Source organism: Chironomus tepperi, unplaced genomic scaffold, assembly GCF_022539635.2.
Source record: "Chironomus tepperi strain 1889 unplaced genomic scaffold, CSIRO-AGI_Ctep_v1 contig_68, whole genome shotgun sequence".
NCBI lineage: Eukaryota > Metazoa > Arthropoda > Insecta > Diptera > Chironomidae > Chironomus > Chironomus tepperi.
This window is the reverse complement of record NW_027226190.1, coordinates 254,821-272,369: the sequence shown is the minus strand read 5'-3', so window position 1 is coordinate 272,369 and position 17,549 is coordinate 254,821. Positions and strand designations below refer to the sequence as shown.

Sequence of the window (17,549 nt, the reverse complement as noted above, 5' to 3'; positions counted from 1 at the left end):
AAATTTCAAGGTTTAAACTGGATTAATATAATATTGTTGTACTACTAATATTATAACTACATTGTTGTGCTGTAAACTTTTTTCGATATGCTGTTCCGCAAAAATTTAGACCAGTGCTAGACAATCTTTTATTTTCTCGGCACACCTTGGTGATAAGCCTCGAAAGAAATCGCACACTACATACGGTTCATGGCACTTTCACACATTTTTGGTATCACACTAGAGTGCCGCTAAACACAGGTTGACAACAACTGCATTAAACTTTGATTAAATTATTTAGGTCACAAAATCGTCATTAAATTCACTTTTCTTACAAACCTAACCTTAATAAAATCATAAGAATTTTTCTACGGATTCTATTATCTAAGAACGACTAAGAACATTACGTACCTTACCAAAACATTCTTATATTACCTTATGGACAGTAACTACCCTTCAATTTCCGTTATAAATTGCATAACATATTTAATCAAGTGAATAAGAATTACATATGTACAAGATCCGATCCTGATTCAATAAAGCAACCTCTTGGAATGTATGTGAAGGAACAAAGTTAATAGAATATTCAACATGTGAGGATGAAATTGGAAGGGGTTGAAAACCTGTTTTGATTTCTGCATTGTCATGTCATAAATCTGTTGCTAATTTTACCATCCTTAACGCTCAAGAACCCCATAAAGTTTGCGGAAATGATTGTTCAATTTTAATAATTTCCCACATTAAATATTCAATGACTGACTTTTATGCTGTACACAAATAAAAACTCGTTAGATAAAATTCAAAAAACATGCTCGAGTCAGCAACTCCATCTATGGAATGTAAATGGAAAGTAATTTTCATCCTTGTGAGTAAGCGCATGACCTTCCAGCGATATATCTTTTTCCAGATTTTCTTCCTTCATTCCTTCCTGCGATATGTGTCAGTAGTTTCAATGCAATCAAAGTTCAAAGATGTGAATTAAGACACAAAAAGAAAAAAGCTACAAAAAAATTAAGTTTTATTAATTCAAAAAAAAGCAAAAAAGTTCTCAAACGTGAATACATAATCTCAACTGGATATACCCATTAATGGTTGTGAAGACAGTGAAAAATTTTCTCATAGTAATAAGTCAATTTTACTTGTGAATAAGGAATGAAGTTTGTACAAAAAAAAGTCACATTAGAGAGAGAAAAAAGGTTTATGTAATTTGAGAGGAGCATAGAGCATAGCTGGATTCATTTATAAAAATCTATAAAGTTTAAAGTGCAACACAATTAACGCATGAAAAAGTAATGCAAAAAAAAGAAAAAAAAATTGTAAAAAAAAAAGTTGAATCTGCGAGTGAGCGGAACGGAGAGGAAGGAATGAGAGGATTATAGATGGAGAGAATGAGAATTTTCCTTTTGGATATAGTACTAGATTTCAAATGAAAAGTTCCTTGTTCAGTAGAGCTTTTTTATCATTCCATCTTGCAAGATGAAAATATTTTCTGCAAAGTTAATAAAAGTGTAATAAGTTACAATGAAAAAGAAAAAGGATTTAATTTAGTTTTAAACCTAACCATAAGCATTATAATGATTGAGTGCTGATGAAAAAACATTAAAAAAAGTGAATTTAATGAGCTAAATAAGAATAAGTAAATTTGTGCATACTGTTGTTGTTTCAACATGGGTGTGTGAAATTTCTTGTAAGAGGATTTATTAATATGTCATATTTGTTAAGATGATATCCATAATATATGCAAAACTGTATATTTTAAATGCCTAATGTGTCCTTTAGCATTCTTAATGAATCAAAAAAAAATGCAATTTAGTGAAAATTTTTAATTAGCATCTACAACAACTTCTATAGAAGCAAAGAAATCAAACTAAAACATTTTACCCATAAAAAAATTGTACATTTTATGCTGGATATAAATTAAAAGAATTAAAAATGAGTCTTCAAAGTGAACCAAAATCATTCAAAATGATAATTTTTGCAATACTTCTTCAAATTTGTTCCGTAATAACGTTAGATGGAGTACATATACATTTTAATAAGCGAGGTAAGTGAAAAAAAAAAAATTTTTTCATCAACCCCCACAAAAAAAATCATCTCCACACAAAATGGCACAATAATTGTGCAAAAATGTGTAAAATTATCAGGCTAGGCGTCATTACATCACAATTTTGATGATAAATCTCTTTTCAAGTGATTTTATTTTAAAATTTATCAAAAAAAATTTTCACTCATCAAGAAAAAAAAAGCTCTTAAAAAACACTCATACATTTCCATATTCCCTGGATGTATATCCTTGAGGTTCTTATAACCCTCACAACCCTGGGAAATGAAAATTTTTGCATGAACGGCGACTGCGCCATTTCTCTTTTATCATGAACAAAAAAGAAGCAAAAAAAAAATTATCTCATGAGCAGCACAAAAAAGGAAACGAAAAAAAAAAAGAAGGAAGAAGTAGAATTACAAAGAAATGAAAAAAAAAATATTAATGATATCAGAAAACAACAACGTGCGTAAATATTCAATTCTATGCCTGTATAATAATTAGATATATATTCAATAAAAAATACATTTTTATACACAAGTTCCATCAATACGCATACACACTCACACCTTATAATTTCAATGATGCTGGAAAATCCGATTCTACAAAAAAAAATATTCTCTTTCCTTGTTTTTCACTTTCAGGTGAGCGTTTTTTTTATGCTGTTTCTTTCTCCTACTTCTGTGCAAACATTAACTCACTCTACATGAGAGAATGAGAGGGGCTTTCAGCGGGGGAGGTGCACACGAAAAAAAAAAGAAGATGGCAATTAAGATATTACAAAGTGATTTCGTTTTGATTTAGAATTCCTACGCTTTACCTTTATGCATATCCACTGTGGCTTACAAATTATGGCAAAGCGTTTGGATTCTGAAACAAAATAAATCAATCAACAACAACAGCCAATCGTCCAATTATCGAAGTGCTTTTTTTTCTTCTTCTGACTTCCTTTAATGTTGCGCATCATTATTATCTACTACAGCATCTATATCTACCTTTTATCTCACGTCATTGTACTTACAGAAGCTGACTATACGTTAGATGATTCATTTTGGAATGAAGAGAGTCCAGTTGGTAAGGAATCAAATGAAAATTAATTGACTTTTTTTTTTTAATTCCTACTTCTGCTGATTTTTAATTGAATTTTTGGGTTTATTGGTTAGACGGTTCATTTATGGCTCAAGATATATCCATTTGAGTTGATAAATCTTCATTTGAGGATTTTAATTTAATTTAATTTAATGCTCAAAAGTTCAAGGTGTGCCACCTAATGATTTCCTTGGAACTGAATCTAATTGCGTTTTAAAAACGGAAAACATCAATTTGGAAACTTCCAGAAAATCTCAATTATTCAGCCTTAATATTTTTTTGTTATGCAGCTAGATGAAATCGATATCACTTGATACATTTTACGCGAGAAACAAGGCTCTTATCAAGTGGTATTACATTCTGCATTTTCAATCCTTTTATCTCTAAAAAAATCGATTTATTTAAAAAAAATCCTTATGCCGTTGAGGTTCCGTTCCGAATACGTTAACTGAAATTTAAGCCCTTAATACCTAGTAACAAACCAATGTTACGTCAATAAGATTTAACTTAAGCTAGCTTGTTTAAATTCAACCAAAAGATAAAGTTTTAATATATGACGATCCCGAGCGACACAAATGTAGAAGCTGCTCGCTATCCTGAACAGATATGATGCATACTTATGAATATCGAGCATGCTCAAGTATATTGAATGATTGGATGAGTATGCTCATTGTCTGTTAGAGTTCGGAGCTCCCGCAAAGCTCTTTTGTTAGTTCTAAATGGAAGCCTCCTCAGAATGGCATCTAGGGTTTTCATTCTCGGAATTAAAATGTATTGCAGTGTTGTACAAACTGTGTGTCTTTGCATTCCGTGCACGGTTTCGGTCATTGCTTACCAAAAAGGTGTGCAGTGGTATGCAATAGCTTTGGACAACACTAAAAAACTGGATCTCTAGATTGATCCCGATAATACAAACAATCCAATTCGGATATTGAAAACCCTAATGGCATCCGTATGGTTACTAAATAGAATTGACTTTTGGAATGTGTCGCTCGGGAACTAGCTATAGTGCGCGCGATTTTTTTGCTGGGGATTAAATCGATTTGTTCTGCTCCATTCTGCTCTACAGAAATATTTGTGGGAATGAGATAATGGTGACTTAGCATGTCATAACCTTAAAAAATTGAAAGTGAATGTTGTGTAATAAAATCAGGAAGAATGCTTAAAAGATGTATTTGCTAGGATGTTTAAAAAAATTAATTATGTTTTTTTCTTCCTCTCTTATGCTCAGGAAACCTATCAAATCTATCAGGCGATTATTTAGGTGAAAAATTCTTTCCTTATTGCTCAATTTGTCTTTAAAATGGCTATTTTCACTTTGAAAAATCCAAAAATTCAATTTTATCAAAAAGTCATTGCTTATTTTTGTTAAGGAATCGTTCATTTATGATGTGTAATATTTTGAGGGTATGTGATACTATCAGGCAGAGCTCGAAGTCGAATCGAGTCGACTCAAGTTGACTTTCCCATACCAAATCGAATTGAATTCGAGTTCTGCTTTCAGGGATTGATACTTTAGATTGGAAAAACCGAGAAGCACAATCTGAGAATCGTCAAAGGCAACCTCGCGGCTTAACGTTAATGATGACGCTGTGCTGCTCTAGAAAATCGATCAAGTATCAATCCCTAGACACTCAATTGAACCATCATTAGTGAACGATACCCAAAAAAGTCTATCCAAAATTTTGACAATTTCCATTTTTTATATCAATAAATTTTGCAGGGGAAGTAGAGCGACTGTTGAAAGAATATAGACAAAACCAAGAATTGGTGCGAAAAATCGGAGGGAATTTTTACCAAATAATCTATCCAGTACAATTAAGACACCATGAAAAAATGGGTATTTCAACACGTGAAGTAGGAGGATCAAAGGTATGGTCTTCTTTAGGAAAACGAAATATTATGAATTCAACGGTATGTCATCATCAACCATTATTATCATCATTGTGTTTTCATTGTCATGTTCCTTATTTTTGTAAATTTTTTCATTAACTGCCATTCAAAATCAGAACAAAACAATTTCAAATTTTAATTATACTCCTTTTTATGCCTTTTATAGGGTGCAAACAGTGGCTATTCAGGAAGAGGTCGAACGAGGGTAAGATTAATGTTTATTTAACTCATTCCATGTCAGTAATAAAATATATATATTTTATTTTTCACAGACGGGAAAGCATTTTCATCGTACTTCTCTTTTAATTAAAGCATTTAATCATAAATTCCGTCTAGATCTTGAGTTAAACACGTAAGTCATTATTTTCTATTAAGCAATCATTGAGATTCTCACGATATCTGTGATGTATTTATTATAGACAACTATTAGCACCTAATATACAACAAAAGCATATTCTGCCAAGCGGATATCCTCAAGACTCACATCGAGTAAGTCATTTTGCTATCTTATGCTCTATATTTTATCGAAATAAAATGAAAAATTTCTTGTAATTTGCAATTTGTAACAATTTTTCCATCTTTTCATATATTAAAGGAAATTGAACACTGCTACTATCATGGCACAGTTAAAGGTAAGAAGCGAGAAAATTAATGAGAAAAAAAAAATTTCATCATCAAAATTGGATTTATAAATCTTGAAATTTATTCCCTATATACTATATTTTACAGATTACCCTGGTGCAACTGCTGCATTTCATACGTGCAATGGAGTTAGTGGTGTCATACACGTTGGAAATGAAACATTCGTTATTCATCCGTTTTATGGTGGAGATTTATCGGTGAGTACAAGTCTTTAACTTTTCACGAATGCGGTTATCGTACGAATTATAGCTAATGTCTTAGTTACGTGATTTACATTCATCATGAATGTCAGACACAACAAAATATTTACATGATTTTTCGGCATACGATTTATTGGGCATAAAATATGAAGTTGTTTTGTCTGGTAGACTGTTGATAGAATTTTCTGGGTTTTAATGTTACTTTTTGAGTAGTTTAAGGATTATTTTCGTGCTGAATTTAATTAAGTTTGCTTGACTTTAGACTATATTTTTGAAAATGAAAATTTTGTGGAAAACTAAGCTTTTCGAAGCCTAAATACCATTGAATTAAGACTGAAACACTCACCATTTTCTAAATTATATAACTTCAGCTTTATTTCCCTCAGAAAAGCTAATTTAATTTAAAATTTTCACAAATTTGTCTTCTTTTTCACAAAAATTCATTTAAAGAACGTTCAGTAACAAAATATTGTGAATGCGACTTTACAAAGTTCAATTAATTTGAACTTCAAAAAACCGTTAAAATTTGAATATTTTTGATACGTTAAAATCAACTCATTAATTTCATTAGCAATAAATTATAAAATAATTAGCAAAATCAACAAAAAAGTGCTCTAGCCAATCACCAACTGGCCACTTTCCAACTTGTTGTTTTTCTTCCTCATCATACTCATTCTTATTCCTTGATGTCTGTCATTTATTAAATTATTATGTCTTGTGTTGTTGTGACACAATTTACTACGAAAATTTGTGACTGCATTATTTCAATTTTGTTCCAACAGAAACATCCACATGTTATATTTGAGGCTCGCACAAAACAAAACAAAGGATGTGCTAATTCTGGCAATTTAGAATGGCGCGTTCCACGACGACAACAACATTTTACTGGATTTATGGATAAGCCTGATAGGAATGGAGCTGGACGATTTAAACGTGATGTTCGTGATGCTACAAAATATATTGAAACGGCTATAATTATAGATAAAGCAATGTTTGATAAGAGAAACGGAAGTACGCGAGCAGAAGTTGTTCATGATGCAATTCAAGTTGCCAACATTGCAGATCTTGTACGTTATTATCTAACTTAGTCTATTCCACATGCTTACTTATTAAAATTTTTGTTTGTTAAACTTCTCATTAATCAGTACTTCCGAACGTTAAATACCCGAGTATCTGTAGTGTACATTGAGACATGGCAAGGTCAAAACCAAGCACAAATTGACGGTAGTAAGGATATTAGTAAAGCTGTTAGTAATTTTAATGACTATACAACAAGAAAGTTGCATTCTATCGATAAAGACACAACACAATTGTTAACGTAAGCAGCCACACAATAAATGTTAATTTGAATAGCCATAACATACAATTTTATATCCAATACACATATAGGGGTGAAATGTTTGTCGGCGGTGAGGCTGGAATGTCAGTTCCCGAGACTGTTTGTACGCCAAAAGCTGTTGGAATAAGTGTTGATATTAATACATATGAGCCGCATTTATTAGCTGGTACGATGGCACACATGATTGGTCATAATATTGGCATGGGTCATGACGACAACCGTACGTATTTTTAAAAATAAATAAAATGTCTTCTTTTTTGTTCTGCATAAGAGCACGAAGCAGAACGAGAACAGGCACAAAAAAAAGTCAACTTAATTAACCAACTGTTGCAAACTTTTCCTTTCTTCCCCTCGAATCCCATCCCCCATCATAGGAGATGAGTGTTACTGTAGAGACTGGCATGGATGCATAATGGCACAATCAATTATCGGTTTAGAAAATGTTCAACCATACAAGTTTTCAGAGTGCAGTCGCTCAGATTACATTGATGCACTCCGTATTGGTCATGGCTTGTGTTTATTAAATAAACCTAATGAAGTTGGAGTAAGTGAATTAATTCCTTAAAAATATCACTTATATCTATTTATAAATCACATCTTCATTTAATAATAGCTCGGTTCACGACGAAATTGTGGCAATGGCCTTATTGAGGATGGCGAAGAGTGTGATTGTGGATCATTTGATGACTGTAGCAAACGTGATCCATGTTGTGATCCGATAACATGTAAGCTTGTAAAGGAAGCTGAATGTGCAAGTGGTCCATGTTGTGAAAATTGCCAGGTATGTAACATGATAAGTTAATCCACAAAATATATATAAAATTATTTAATAAAACAGCTTAAAACACCTGGATCCATATGTCGTGAGGCTCATAATGAATGTGATTTACCCGAAATGTGTACGGGAGAATCAGGTCAATGTCCAGTAGATGTATATAAGAAAAATGGTAGTCCATGTGGAGCAACAAACATTGAAAAATCATCAGGTAAGCTGTTCAGATTATGAAAAAATAAATTTTTACGTCCATTAACATATATGTCCAATAACGACTGTACAAATAATATGAGTATAATTCCTACCCCAACAGGTTATTGTTTTAATGGCATGTGTCCAACGTTGGGTGTACAATGTGAAAAAATTTGGGGTTATGGTGGAGCAGCTGCTGAAAAGCAATGTTATGAACAATTTAATTCCAAAGGTTCAATGAATGGCCATTGCGGAATGGATCAAACAGGTCGTTACATTAAATGTGAACCAGAGTAAGATCATGACTATATATCCCCAAAAGTTATGCCTTTTTAACGACTGATTCTTACAGAAATGTACAATGTGGATCTTTACAATGTAAGGATGGTGATTCAACTCCAATAATTGAGGGCATGGATCAATTGTATTCTAGAACAATAATTTCAATTAGAGGCGTAGAGTATGAGTGCAAGTAAGTCAGAGAATAATATTAATAAGTCAAATTGTAGTCAACTGTTAATTCAAAGAAATTTCCTAACATCTCCTCGAAATAGATCCACAAGTGGAACTCTAAATGAGCTATATGATTTCCCAGAACATGGCTTAGTACGTGATGGTACGCCATGTGGCGAGAACTTAGTGTGTGTAAATCAAACATGTGTTAGTATATTTCCCTACATAGACACATCAAAATGTCCTGTGAGTCACAACAACCAGGAGTGTTCAGGAAATGGCGTAAGTTATGACATTTTACATACTTTACCCTAACAGACGAGGTGCCTGCTTTATGATATACATAGATCCTAACAGGCAAATTACATGGTCATGAGAGCTTGCTCACCTTAAATATACTAGATGAGCAGGGTCTTAAGCACGCTCTTTGCCTACTATGGAAAGAAGCCTAAAAGCAGTCACTTTGCCTGTTATTGGTAATGATCAGAGTGTGGCTGTCTCAAAAACGACCGTTAAATTTTTTCAAAAATAATATTCAAATTTTTTTCGTTAATATTCAAATTTTTTTTGACCGTTACTTTTACTTTTCTTCGTAACGTAAATTTCTATTTTATAATAAGTTAAGTTCGTGCTTTTCGAATTTTTCGACAGTCTCGAATTTGAGACAGTCACACTCTGATAATGATATTTGATTGCTAGTTCCTAAGATCCTTCACTATACCCAAAACTTAGGTCTGTACAAATACAAATAAATGCCATTGTGAATTCGGCTGGGCAGGAACCGATTGTTCAACAGCATTAGCCATAACAACAACAATAGCATCAGCAACAACACCAGTTCCTGACTCTGGCGTCATCAAAATGGAAAGAAAAGAAACACCATACGGTATGTTGAATGATATTTTATTGGATATAGTTGATTGTTTTTTGATAGTCCATCAAAGAAAAGATGCTTTTTGACAGATTTTTTAAAGATCTTTTTTGAAAAATTTGAAGAAGTGAATTGATCAAAAAAACAAAAATTTTATGACAATGGTAATGTTAATGTTCGTTCCAAAAAAAAAATCAGAGATTAATACAAAGTTGGACCTTAAAACCAAAATTTTTAATGGATTTTCATACAAAATTTTACAGACACAAATAATACAGATAAGTTCAGCACATTATCGATGGTGCTCACTTTAGTGGTAGTTGTCTTCTTGTTCTTCATATTTTTCACATGTATGGCAGTATGCTACAGGTGTGTACACAATAATAAAAAAAAAAATCAAACAAAAATCTCAATTTCTCAACAAAATTTTAAAAGAGTGAAGCATTAATGTGCATTTTTGTTGAGTGTATTTGCATAAATGTTCAGCAAAAAAAATATATAATAATATAATTAATACTGATTCTTATATAATTATAAAGAATTACCAGGACGCGATATTTTATTTGTGCTTTGATTGAACTGTATGTATTTAAATGTATTTTCTGTGGAAAGATATATAACATAACCAACTATAATTATATTGATTTTGGGAGTTCAGAGTGTGTATCTATCTTATAATCATAATTCTACGTCTATCTTATTACTTAAGGTGGGAAAATTGTTTTTTGTGGAAACATTTCAAATTTGATGCCATCAAATTGAGTTTAGAGCTGTTAATTGAGTTATTATTTCTCATTAATTATTAAACCATTAAGGAACAACTAAAAACTACAATTTCAAGTATGTATTTAAGAAATACAAAGTGTGTCGTTAAATTAAGTAATCTTTAATAGTCTCTAGAGGCGTAGCCAGAAATTTTTGGGGTTGGAGGGGTGTTTCGAATTTTTTACGGATCGTCAAATGGACTTTGGGATTTTTTCACGAAAACTCTAGCAAGTTGGAAATTTTTTCCAAATTAGGGTGGGGATTGGACCCCATAATTAACAGTCCACCTTCCAAGCCAATTACTACACTCCTTCTACTTACTTCATGATACTTAATGAAATTCTTTCGACTCCCGTACAGATCAAATGTGATCAATGTTTTCCCTCCGTAGAAGCGTGAATCTGGCTATATTGCTGACCATTGCTTGAAAATTGGCGATTCCAAATTCAACTCTTTGTCTAGAATCTGTTTGCTCGATAATTGAAGAGCTCGAATTGAATATCAAGCAGTTAAATTTACCCAGAACTATACCCAATAATTGAGCACGCTTTACGATTTTTGGTTACATTATTTGCTACAATGTAAGGCACAGAGGGCTTCGAGGAAAATGAGTTGAAATCAGCTTTCATTGTGTCGGTAATGCTCCTTTGTGTCTTACTATTAATACCATGACTAACTAGTGCTCTATCGAACAGGGTGTGCTGTTCGGGCGCTATATTTATAGTTTTGGTCACTATTGAATCTTAACACTGAACTTTCATTTTTGTATTCCTATATGATGATAATTAGTTCCTTTTGATACACTGTGAATCGTAGGGCGTTAATGAAGCCTCCTCTATTATCCATTAAATTTATTCCTTCACATGGTTTAATGTCTTCGTCTTAAACAAATTACGTCCAGCAATGTCTTGAACATTATCCGAGAATCGTTGGCATAGTCAAAACAATCTGTATAACGATTGGGAAGATTGATCTCTAAATATTAGGAATCGAACTTAAGTCCTAACAAATAGCTGATTTCCTTGCATGTCACTTACAGATTCGCCTAAAAATGGCTCAATACTCAAAATTCCTTTTTGCTACGACTGCTATTTGAAATAAACTTTTAGACATAACTTGATTAAAGCTCAAAAAAACCAAATGTTGATGACATCAAACACAAGAAATCATCCAAAAAATTTTGCCACCTTAAATTATCTTATGTTTTGTTACACAACTTAATGCTAAATATAAGCGAATGAAAATTCATTAGATCTGGATCGATCCCTTCCTGAAACTCATTATCCTTTATATTCCATAACAATATATTTCAAGATAAAAAATAATATATAAATCCTTATGACTTACAAGCCGTTATATTCAACCGAAACTCATTATCACCATCAGCCATCATCTTCTCCCTTATTTCTCTATTCGCAAATATATGTAAAGGATGAACATACGTACATTCCATTAAACGTAATTTCTGAAAGGTTTTTCGCACTTCGATAAGAAGATATATATTAATAATAGTAATAAAAATAATAATAATGTGCCTTTTATATTAGATACAATCATAATCAGGTGATTGGATATATTTTACTCTTATTGTTACCATTGTCATAACTTTGATTGGATGAAGTCATAAAAGATTATCATCTTTTGATGCAACATCACCAAAACAAAACATACAAAAAAAAATACATAATAATATGAAATATGAATTCATGTGAACAATCTAATGCTCATGACTATTGAACTGTGTATTTTGCAGAGAATTATCATGGTTCAAATACAGGGTTTTTAGTCGCAGTTCTAGTTTCGGTTGTCAGCGGTGTTTTCATAACATTTGCTTTAGTCGCTTTGTGCTACAGGTCAGTTGTAGTACACAAAAACATCGCCTTATGCTTAAGGTTAGTTTATAATAAAAAAAAAAACAATTGATAATTAATATCAAATCACAAATTATAGAAAAAAAAACAATAATAATTTTGTAAAATTTTTATAAATCGATCCAATCAATTTTCCCTAAATTAGCCACAAAAAAAAGTGAAACAATTAAAAAAATTTCTAAAATACAATATAGTTGATGCATGCACAAAATATCATTTAGCTTAGTCGAATTTTAGTATCATTCATTAATTTAATTAAGCATGAGTTTTTCTTCTTTATGATTTAACAATTTTTTTATATCTTAGATTTGCTAGCTAGTTAACAATTCATACTTTACATAAAAATTAATACACGATGTAGTTGCTATGAAACTTACTGTAAAGTTACATCATTGCCTACACATTCATTTTCGTTACACATGTACAGTAATAATGTTTTTATTTTGCTATACTATGGTGACAATGATCAAAAAACTGTAGTTAGTTATAATATGTTGGCATCTTTCTGGCTGTAAATGAAAAATTGAATAATTAACGGTATTTTGAAATTTAAATTTTGTTTATTCAGCGCAATTTAAACTGAATTCAGTGCATTTCTGAAGTCGAATTGTGCAGATTTATAACACAATTCAACTGAATTCAACAAAACTAAATACAATTTGATTAAAGTATATAGGTTGAATTCAGCAATATTTAGTTAAATTCAGCTAAATGTCTTGCGATTTGAATAAATTCAGCTCAATTCAACCAAATTTAGCATTATTTAAGTAAATTTAGTTCAATTTGACTGAATTCAGTGTTATTCAGCAAAGTTCAGTGTAATTCAACAATATTTACTTAAATTTATAAGAAATTGGCTAAATTCAGAGCTTTTCTGAATTACCAAACTGAACTATTTTCTATTTATCTGAATTCAGCTTAAGTTAATGTAATTTAGCAATATTCAGCTAAACTAGGTGCAATTTGACTAAATTCAGCGTAAGTCGGCTGAATAATTTTAGCTAGTTTTAGTTCAATTTGACTGGATTCAGCTGAATTCAGATAAACCAAATACAATTTGACTAAATTCAGCACAATTCAGCTAAATTAAGTGCAATTTGATTGAATTCAGAGCAATTCAGTTCAAAGCTTTATAAAACAAAACCTATGCCTAAGAAAGATGCCAACATATTAGATTTTTAGATCAATTTCAAGATATAACGATGTGAATTCTCAAGGGCATTTCCTTTAAATTTTCTAGAAAGAAAATTTGTATCAAAAAAACAACAAAACAGACCATTGGATTCCTCCAGAATATTATTTTAAGGAACAAATCTCTCTTGTTAAGTAAGAATATTGACATTAGATACATAACATCAGGTCTATGGCCTGAGCACTTAATTTACATAGTAAGCATCTATATATCTTGATAAATTGTAATATTATTGTCATTATAATTTTCATTTGGTGAAGAAAAAATAAAACTATATAGCATGAGAGATATCTTACATTTTGCGCTCCATTACCTCTTAAAAATTTAATCAGAAGAAAAAAGAAGAAAATAATATGAAAAGTACACGCATAATCTCATGTCACACAGAAAACTAATTAGTGTAATACACTTCATTCTTTAAACATTTAGACGAAAAACGACTAGATTGAAATATGATCCACCATATGCTAAAAAGCCGATGGCAAAATATGTAGCATCAAATTCTAATGCCAACCATCACACAATAGAGGAAATGTCCTTAGATCCAACCAATAAATACAATAATCAAATGTTCAATAATCAAAATCAATTTGGGTATGATTTATAGACATAATAATAATAATAATTATAAACTAATGGGATGGGATGATGCATGAGCAATTAATTAAAATTTTGAATAAATTTTCACAGAACTCAAAAGTTACAAATTCGAAGGATGACAGGTACGGGTGCAGAAGAAGAGCCAATGCATTCAGGTTAATAAGATGATGAATAATTGACCATATATCATATGACTAATATTTCATAAATTATCATATATAGGAGCCAATGCAGTATCGGATGTTGAACATACATTAAAGACTTTAAATGGTTACCATGAAGATATATTGGAAGCTTTAAAGAATGCAGTACAGCAAAGAAGTTCAGGAAATACTCCATCAGGAAGTATTAGTGAAGAAATATTAAGAAAAACACTACAGGAATGTGCGGCTGGCACATTAGGATATGGTCGCGGTAGCTCAAGAAATAGTTCTAGAGAAAATATTTGTGAAAATAATACACAATTAAATCCAATTTTAAATGATGGTGCTTCAGCAATGTTATTTCATCATCGATCACAGCAACAATTACATCAACCTCAACAAGCACCAGTAGCAAATCCACAGCAATCTATGCAACAACCAGGTCAGCAATCAATGAATCCTGACGACGAGGTTGGTCCATTAAGAATACGTAATTTAGAAGATTTAATAAGACAATTGGAGCATCATTCTTCACGTCATATGAGTCCAACAGCCTCAGAAGACATTAACAATAGTTATGGGTAAGTAAATATTCCTGTTTATTCATTTGTTTTGTCCATATCTATACACATCATTCATCAATTTATCTTAATTATATTCCAATACATCACAGTATGTCCGAAACGGAGGCTGATAGACATTATAGATTAGAAAGTTCAGCTGCATGCAGTGAATCATCTCATGGGTAACATTTCTTCCTTTTTACTATCTTTTATATCGCGTTTGTTTTCATTCAGTTCCATTAAGATATTCGCTAACTATTCATAATCAGTACAAGAACAAAAATTGCGCAATAGCACAGCAAAAAAAAAGACTCTCATATTGCACCCCATTGCTCATAAATTCCTTTTTTATATCTCAATAATTATGTTTATAGTAGCCGTTGTCGACAGCGTTCATCAGATGACGAAAATCGATTTATGAGCTATGGACGTTATCAGCAACGTTCAAATCGACACCAACATCATCAGCCTAATTCACCACATTCCTTTAATCATATACATCATAGTCACGCACACCTTTCATCGCATGGTCATTCATCGCATCATTCGTCACATACGCACTTACACCAAGATGAGGAAGGTATTTATGAGAGTGCCGATCCACGTGAACGTAATGCAATAGACTTAAGAGACGCTAATGATAGTGAAAGGTAAGGATCTTAGCAAATTGTTAAGAAACATGCAAATTACTGTCTAATTTATTGATAATTATTGAATGAACATTAGTGGCATTTAGTAGGTTTGAATTTGGAACTTTGCTTAATTAAATGACCCAAAAAAATAAAATTAGACTAAATAATTTGTATGTCGATTGCAATTATTGCATTCCCAAACATATTATTTTTTAGTGATGACTTTATTCAAGCTCAACAACAATTAGCCCGATGGGCTAGTGAAGATGTCGTTTCCGTGGTGGTCATGGAGTCAGATTCGTCCGCAGTCGTTCCATCGCCAGTAACCGTAACTCAAAACATCATCCCCCACCTTTCCACACAAATGCCTCAACCGACGCCTCTCATTATCAATGGGTTAGGTGTAGGAGTTTCCCGGACAGACTATTATCCATCACCGCCATCGACGACGGAAACAGAAAGCAGCGGAAGTGTGATGTTAACACAGAGACGAGGAATCGACGTAAGCGGAGGACCACATCAGGAGAATACAGGACGATATCCAGAATATAAGCACTGATAGTTACTCAACGAGTTAAAATTTAATTAACACAAAATTTGAAAAAGAATTAATTACTTAATTAAATGAGTAATCTCACTCACTCACTCTCTATCTCTTTATCTCAAAAAAAACGACTCCAACAATATAACAAGACTCATTCAAAAGAAAAAATGGAAGTTTTTATGCTTTTGTCTTTTTTATGGGGACAGATGAACAAAGAAATCAGTATTATACAGTATATATACACACACGCTCAAGAACATTGAAGATAAATGAAGTTGCAAATTGATTTTATTCCTCAAAAAAAAAAATTGATGAAATAATAAATTTTATTGATAATAGCACACAAGACATGATGAAAAACAATATAAATATATATCCAACACGTACAGTCACACAAACAGGTATTATATACTGCAATGCATCACATGTGTCTAATTTGAATTGATTATAATTATTAAGCATGGATGACAAATACCTTCTTCAGAATTAAGCCACCCCCAAACACACATATACACAGACACGGAATGTAATTTAGTGAAAAAAATAAAATTGTAACGGAAATTTTGAATTTAAATGTTTTTGAAACTTTAGAAAAATGTTATTAAGATTGTGCTCACGCATTATATTAGTGTTAATGCGTATTATGTACACGAAAATAAATAATAGTTATGATAAATTTAAAAATTCGATGCGTGTTATATACATAACAAACTATTGTATTTGTAAATAATTTGTTGTGTGTATAATGCGCATCAAAAAATCGTTCAAAATAAATTTTAAATTCAAAATTTCCGTTGCAAAATGTGATTAGTTTTTAATACCAGAAGCTACTTAATAATAGTGAATGATAGATAATATTAATAAACAATACAGTCACTTTGTTAAATTTAAGGATTAATTTTATTTCTGTCCCAATTTTCCCTTCATCCATAAAAATGATGATTTTGTACTTACAAAAAAAAATGTACTTTCTGTCTGATTGACGTCGTTAAATAATTTAATTAATAAATTAAGATCGAAATAAACAAAGAAAAAAAATGAACCTTGTGTATAAAAGAAATCCAATGAAAATTCTAAATCTTTAGCATCAGTAAACAAAAAAAAATATGAAATGCACTAACCCAAACGTAATGATGAAAAAAAATAGGAAATAGTATTAAATTAAGCTCGTGAAAATATGTAATCATAAAAAAAACCGCGATTTTCATTTGATTTTTACAACTGAACGGTAACGTGCCAAGATATAAAGTACTTAATAGGAAGCACACACGTTGGATCCACATGTGCTTGTCAATATAAAAATGCTCATAACAGAATTTTTTTCTATATGAAAAAAAGACAAAAAAATAAGTGAATTAATTGTTTTCCTTAATTTTAACAAACAAAAAAAAGAAAGAAGAAGGAATAAAGAGAAATGATGATTTTTGACATAAGTTACTGAAAAGTATTAATTTTTTTAATCTAGTCATACACATTGATACGTGCGATATCAATTTTTATGCAATGGTGTTAAAACTGCATGAGTTGAATTTAAATTAATTGAATTTTCAATCTGTAATTTATAGTATTAAATTAACAAGCAACACGTATACAGTATATCCGACAGAAAATCTTTTGTACCTTTATTCTGTGTGAGTTGAATTTAAAAAAAAAAAATAATATTTATATGTGAGAGGGTTTTATTGTGTTAAAATGGATGAGTTGATTTGCTAAGTGGATTTTCGTGCAGTCAAATTGAATCAGGACTAAATCAAATTCTATGAAA

The 17,549-nt window shown here is 31.3% G+C and overlaps 1 protein-coding gene across 13 annotated transcripts; it reads left to right on the top strand.

Moving 5' to 3' along the window:
* The first annotated feature begins 884 nt into the window (after positions 1-884).
* Positions 885-16,286, top strand: mmd (disintegrin and metalloproteinase domain-containing protein mind-meld). Of its 13 annotated transcripts, none has more exons than XM_070653532.1 (26): positions 885-2,023; positions 3,044-3,094; positions 4,341-4,373; positions 4,833-5,023; positions 5,169-5,207; positions 5,275-5,354; positions 5,422-5,491; positions 5,598-5,634; positions 5,732-5,841; positions 6,627-6,911; positions 6,990-7,162; positions 7,234-7,403; positions 7,558-7,727; positions 7,797-7,964; positions 8,022-8,169; positions 8,272-8,443; positions 8,503-8,622; positions 8,678-8,885; positions 9,336-9,489; positions 9,738-9,843; positions 13,732-13,896; positions 13,993-14,057; positions 14,125-14,626; positions 14,719-14,790; positions 14,983-15,258; positions 15,457-16,286. In XM_070653532.1, exons 1-26 carry the CDS (start codon positions 1,912-1,914, stop codon positions 15,797-15,799), a joined length of 4,020 nt encoding a protein of 1,339 aa, XP_070509633.1. In that variant the 5' UTR covers positions 885-1,911; the 3' UTR covers positions 15,800-16,286. The 13 variants fall into 13 exon arrangements, with proteins under 13 accessions (XP_070509633.1, XP_070509635.1, XP_070509630.1 ...); XM_070653534.1 differs by having other exon boundaries at positions 886-2,023; positions 8,705-8,885; XM_070653529.1 differs by lacking the exon at positions 9,738-9,843 and adding an exon at positions 11,993-12,131 and having other exon boundaries at positions 886-2,023; positions 14,986-15,258.
* Positions 16,287-17,549: the final 1,263 nt, after the last annotated feature.

Bases quoted from the DNA above. Each gene is read 5' to 3' on its own strand.
- mmd (XM_070653528.1), top strand. From the start codon at position 1,912: ATGAGTCTTCAAAGTGAACCAAAATCATTCAAAATGATAATTTTTGCA. The intron at 7,965-8,021 runs GTATGTAACATG...TTAATAAAACAG, and splicing joins CATGTTGTGAAAATTGCCAG to CTTAAAACACCTGGATCCAT. The intron at 8,886-9,335 runs GTAAGTTATGAC...CCCAAAACTTAG, and splicing joins AGGAGTGTTCAGGAAATGGC to GTCTGTACAAATACAAATAA.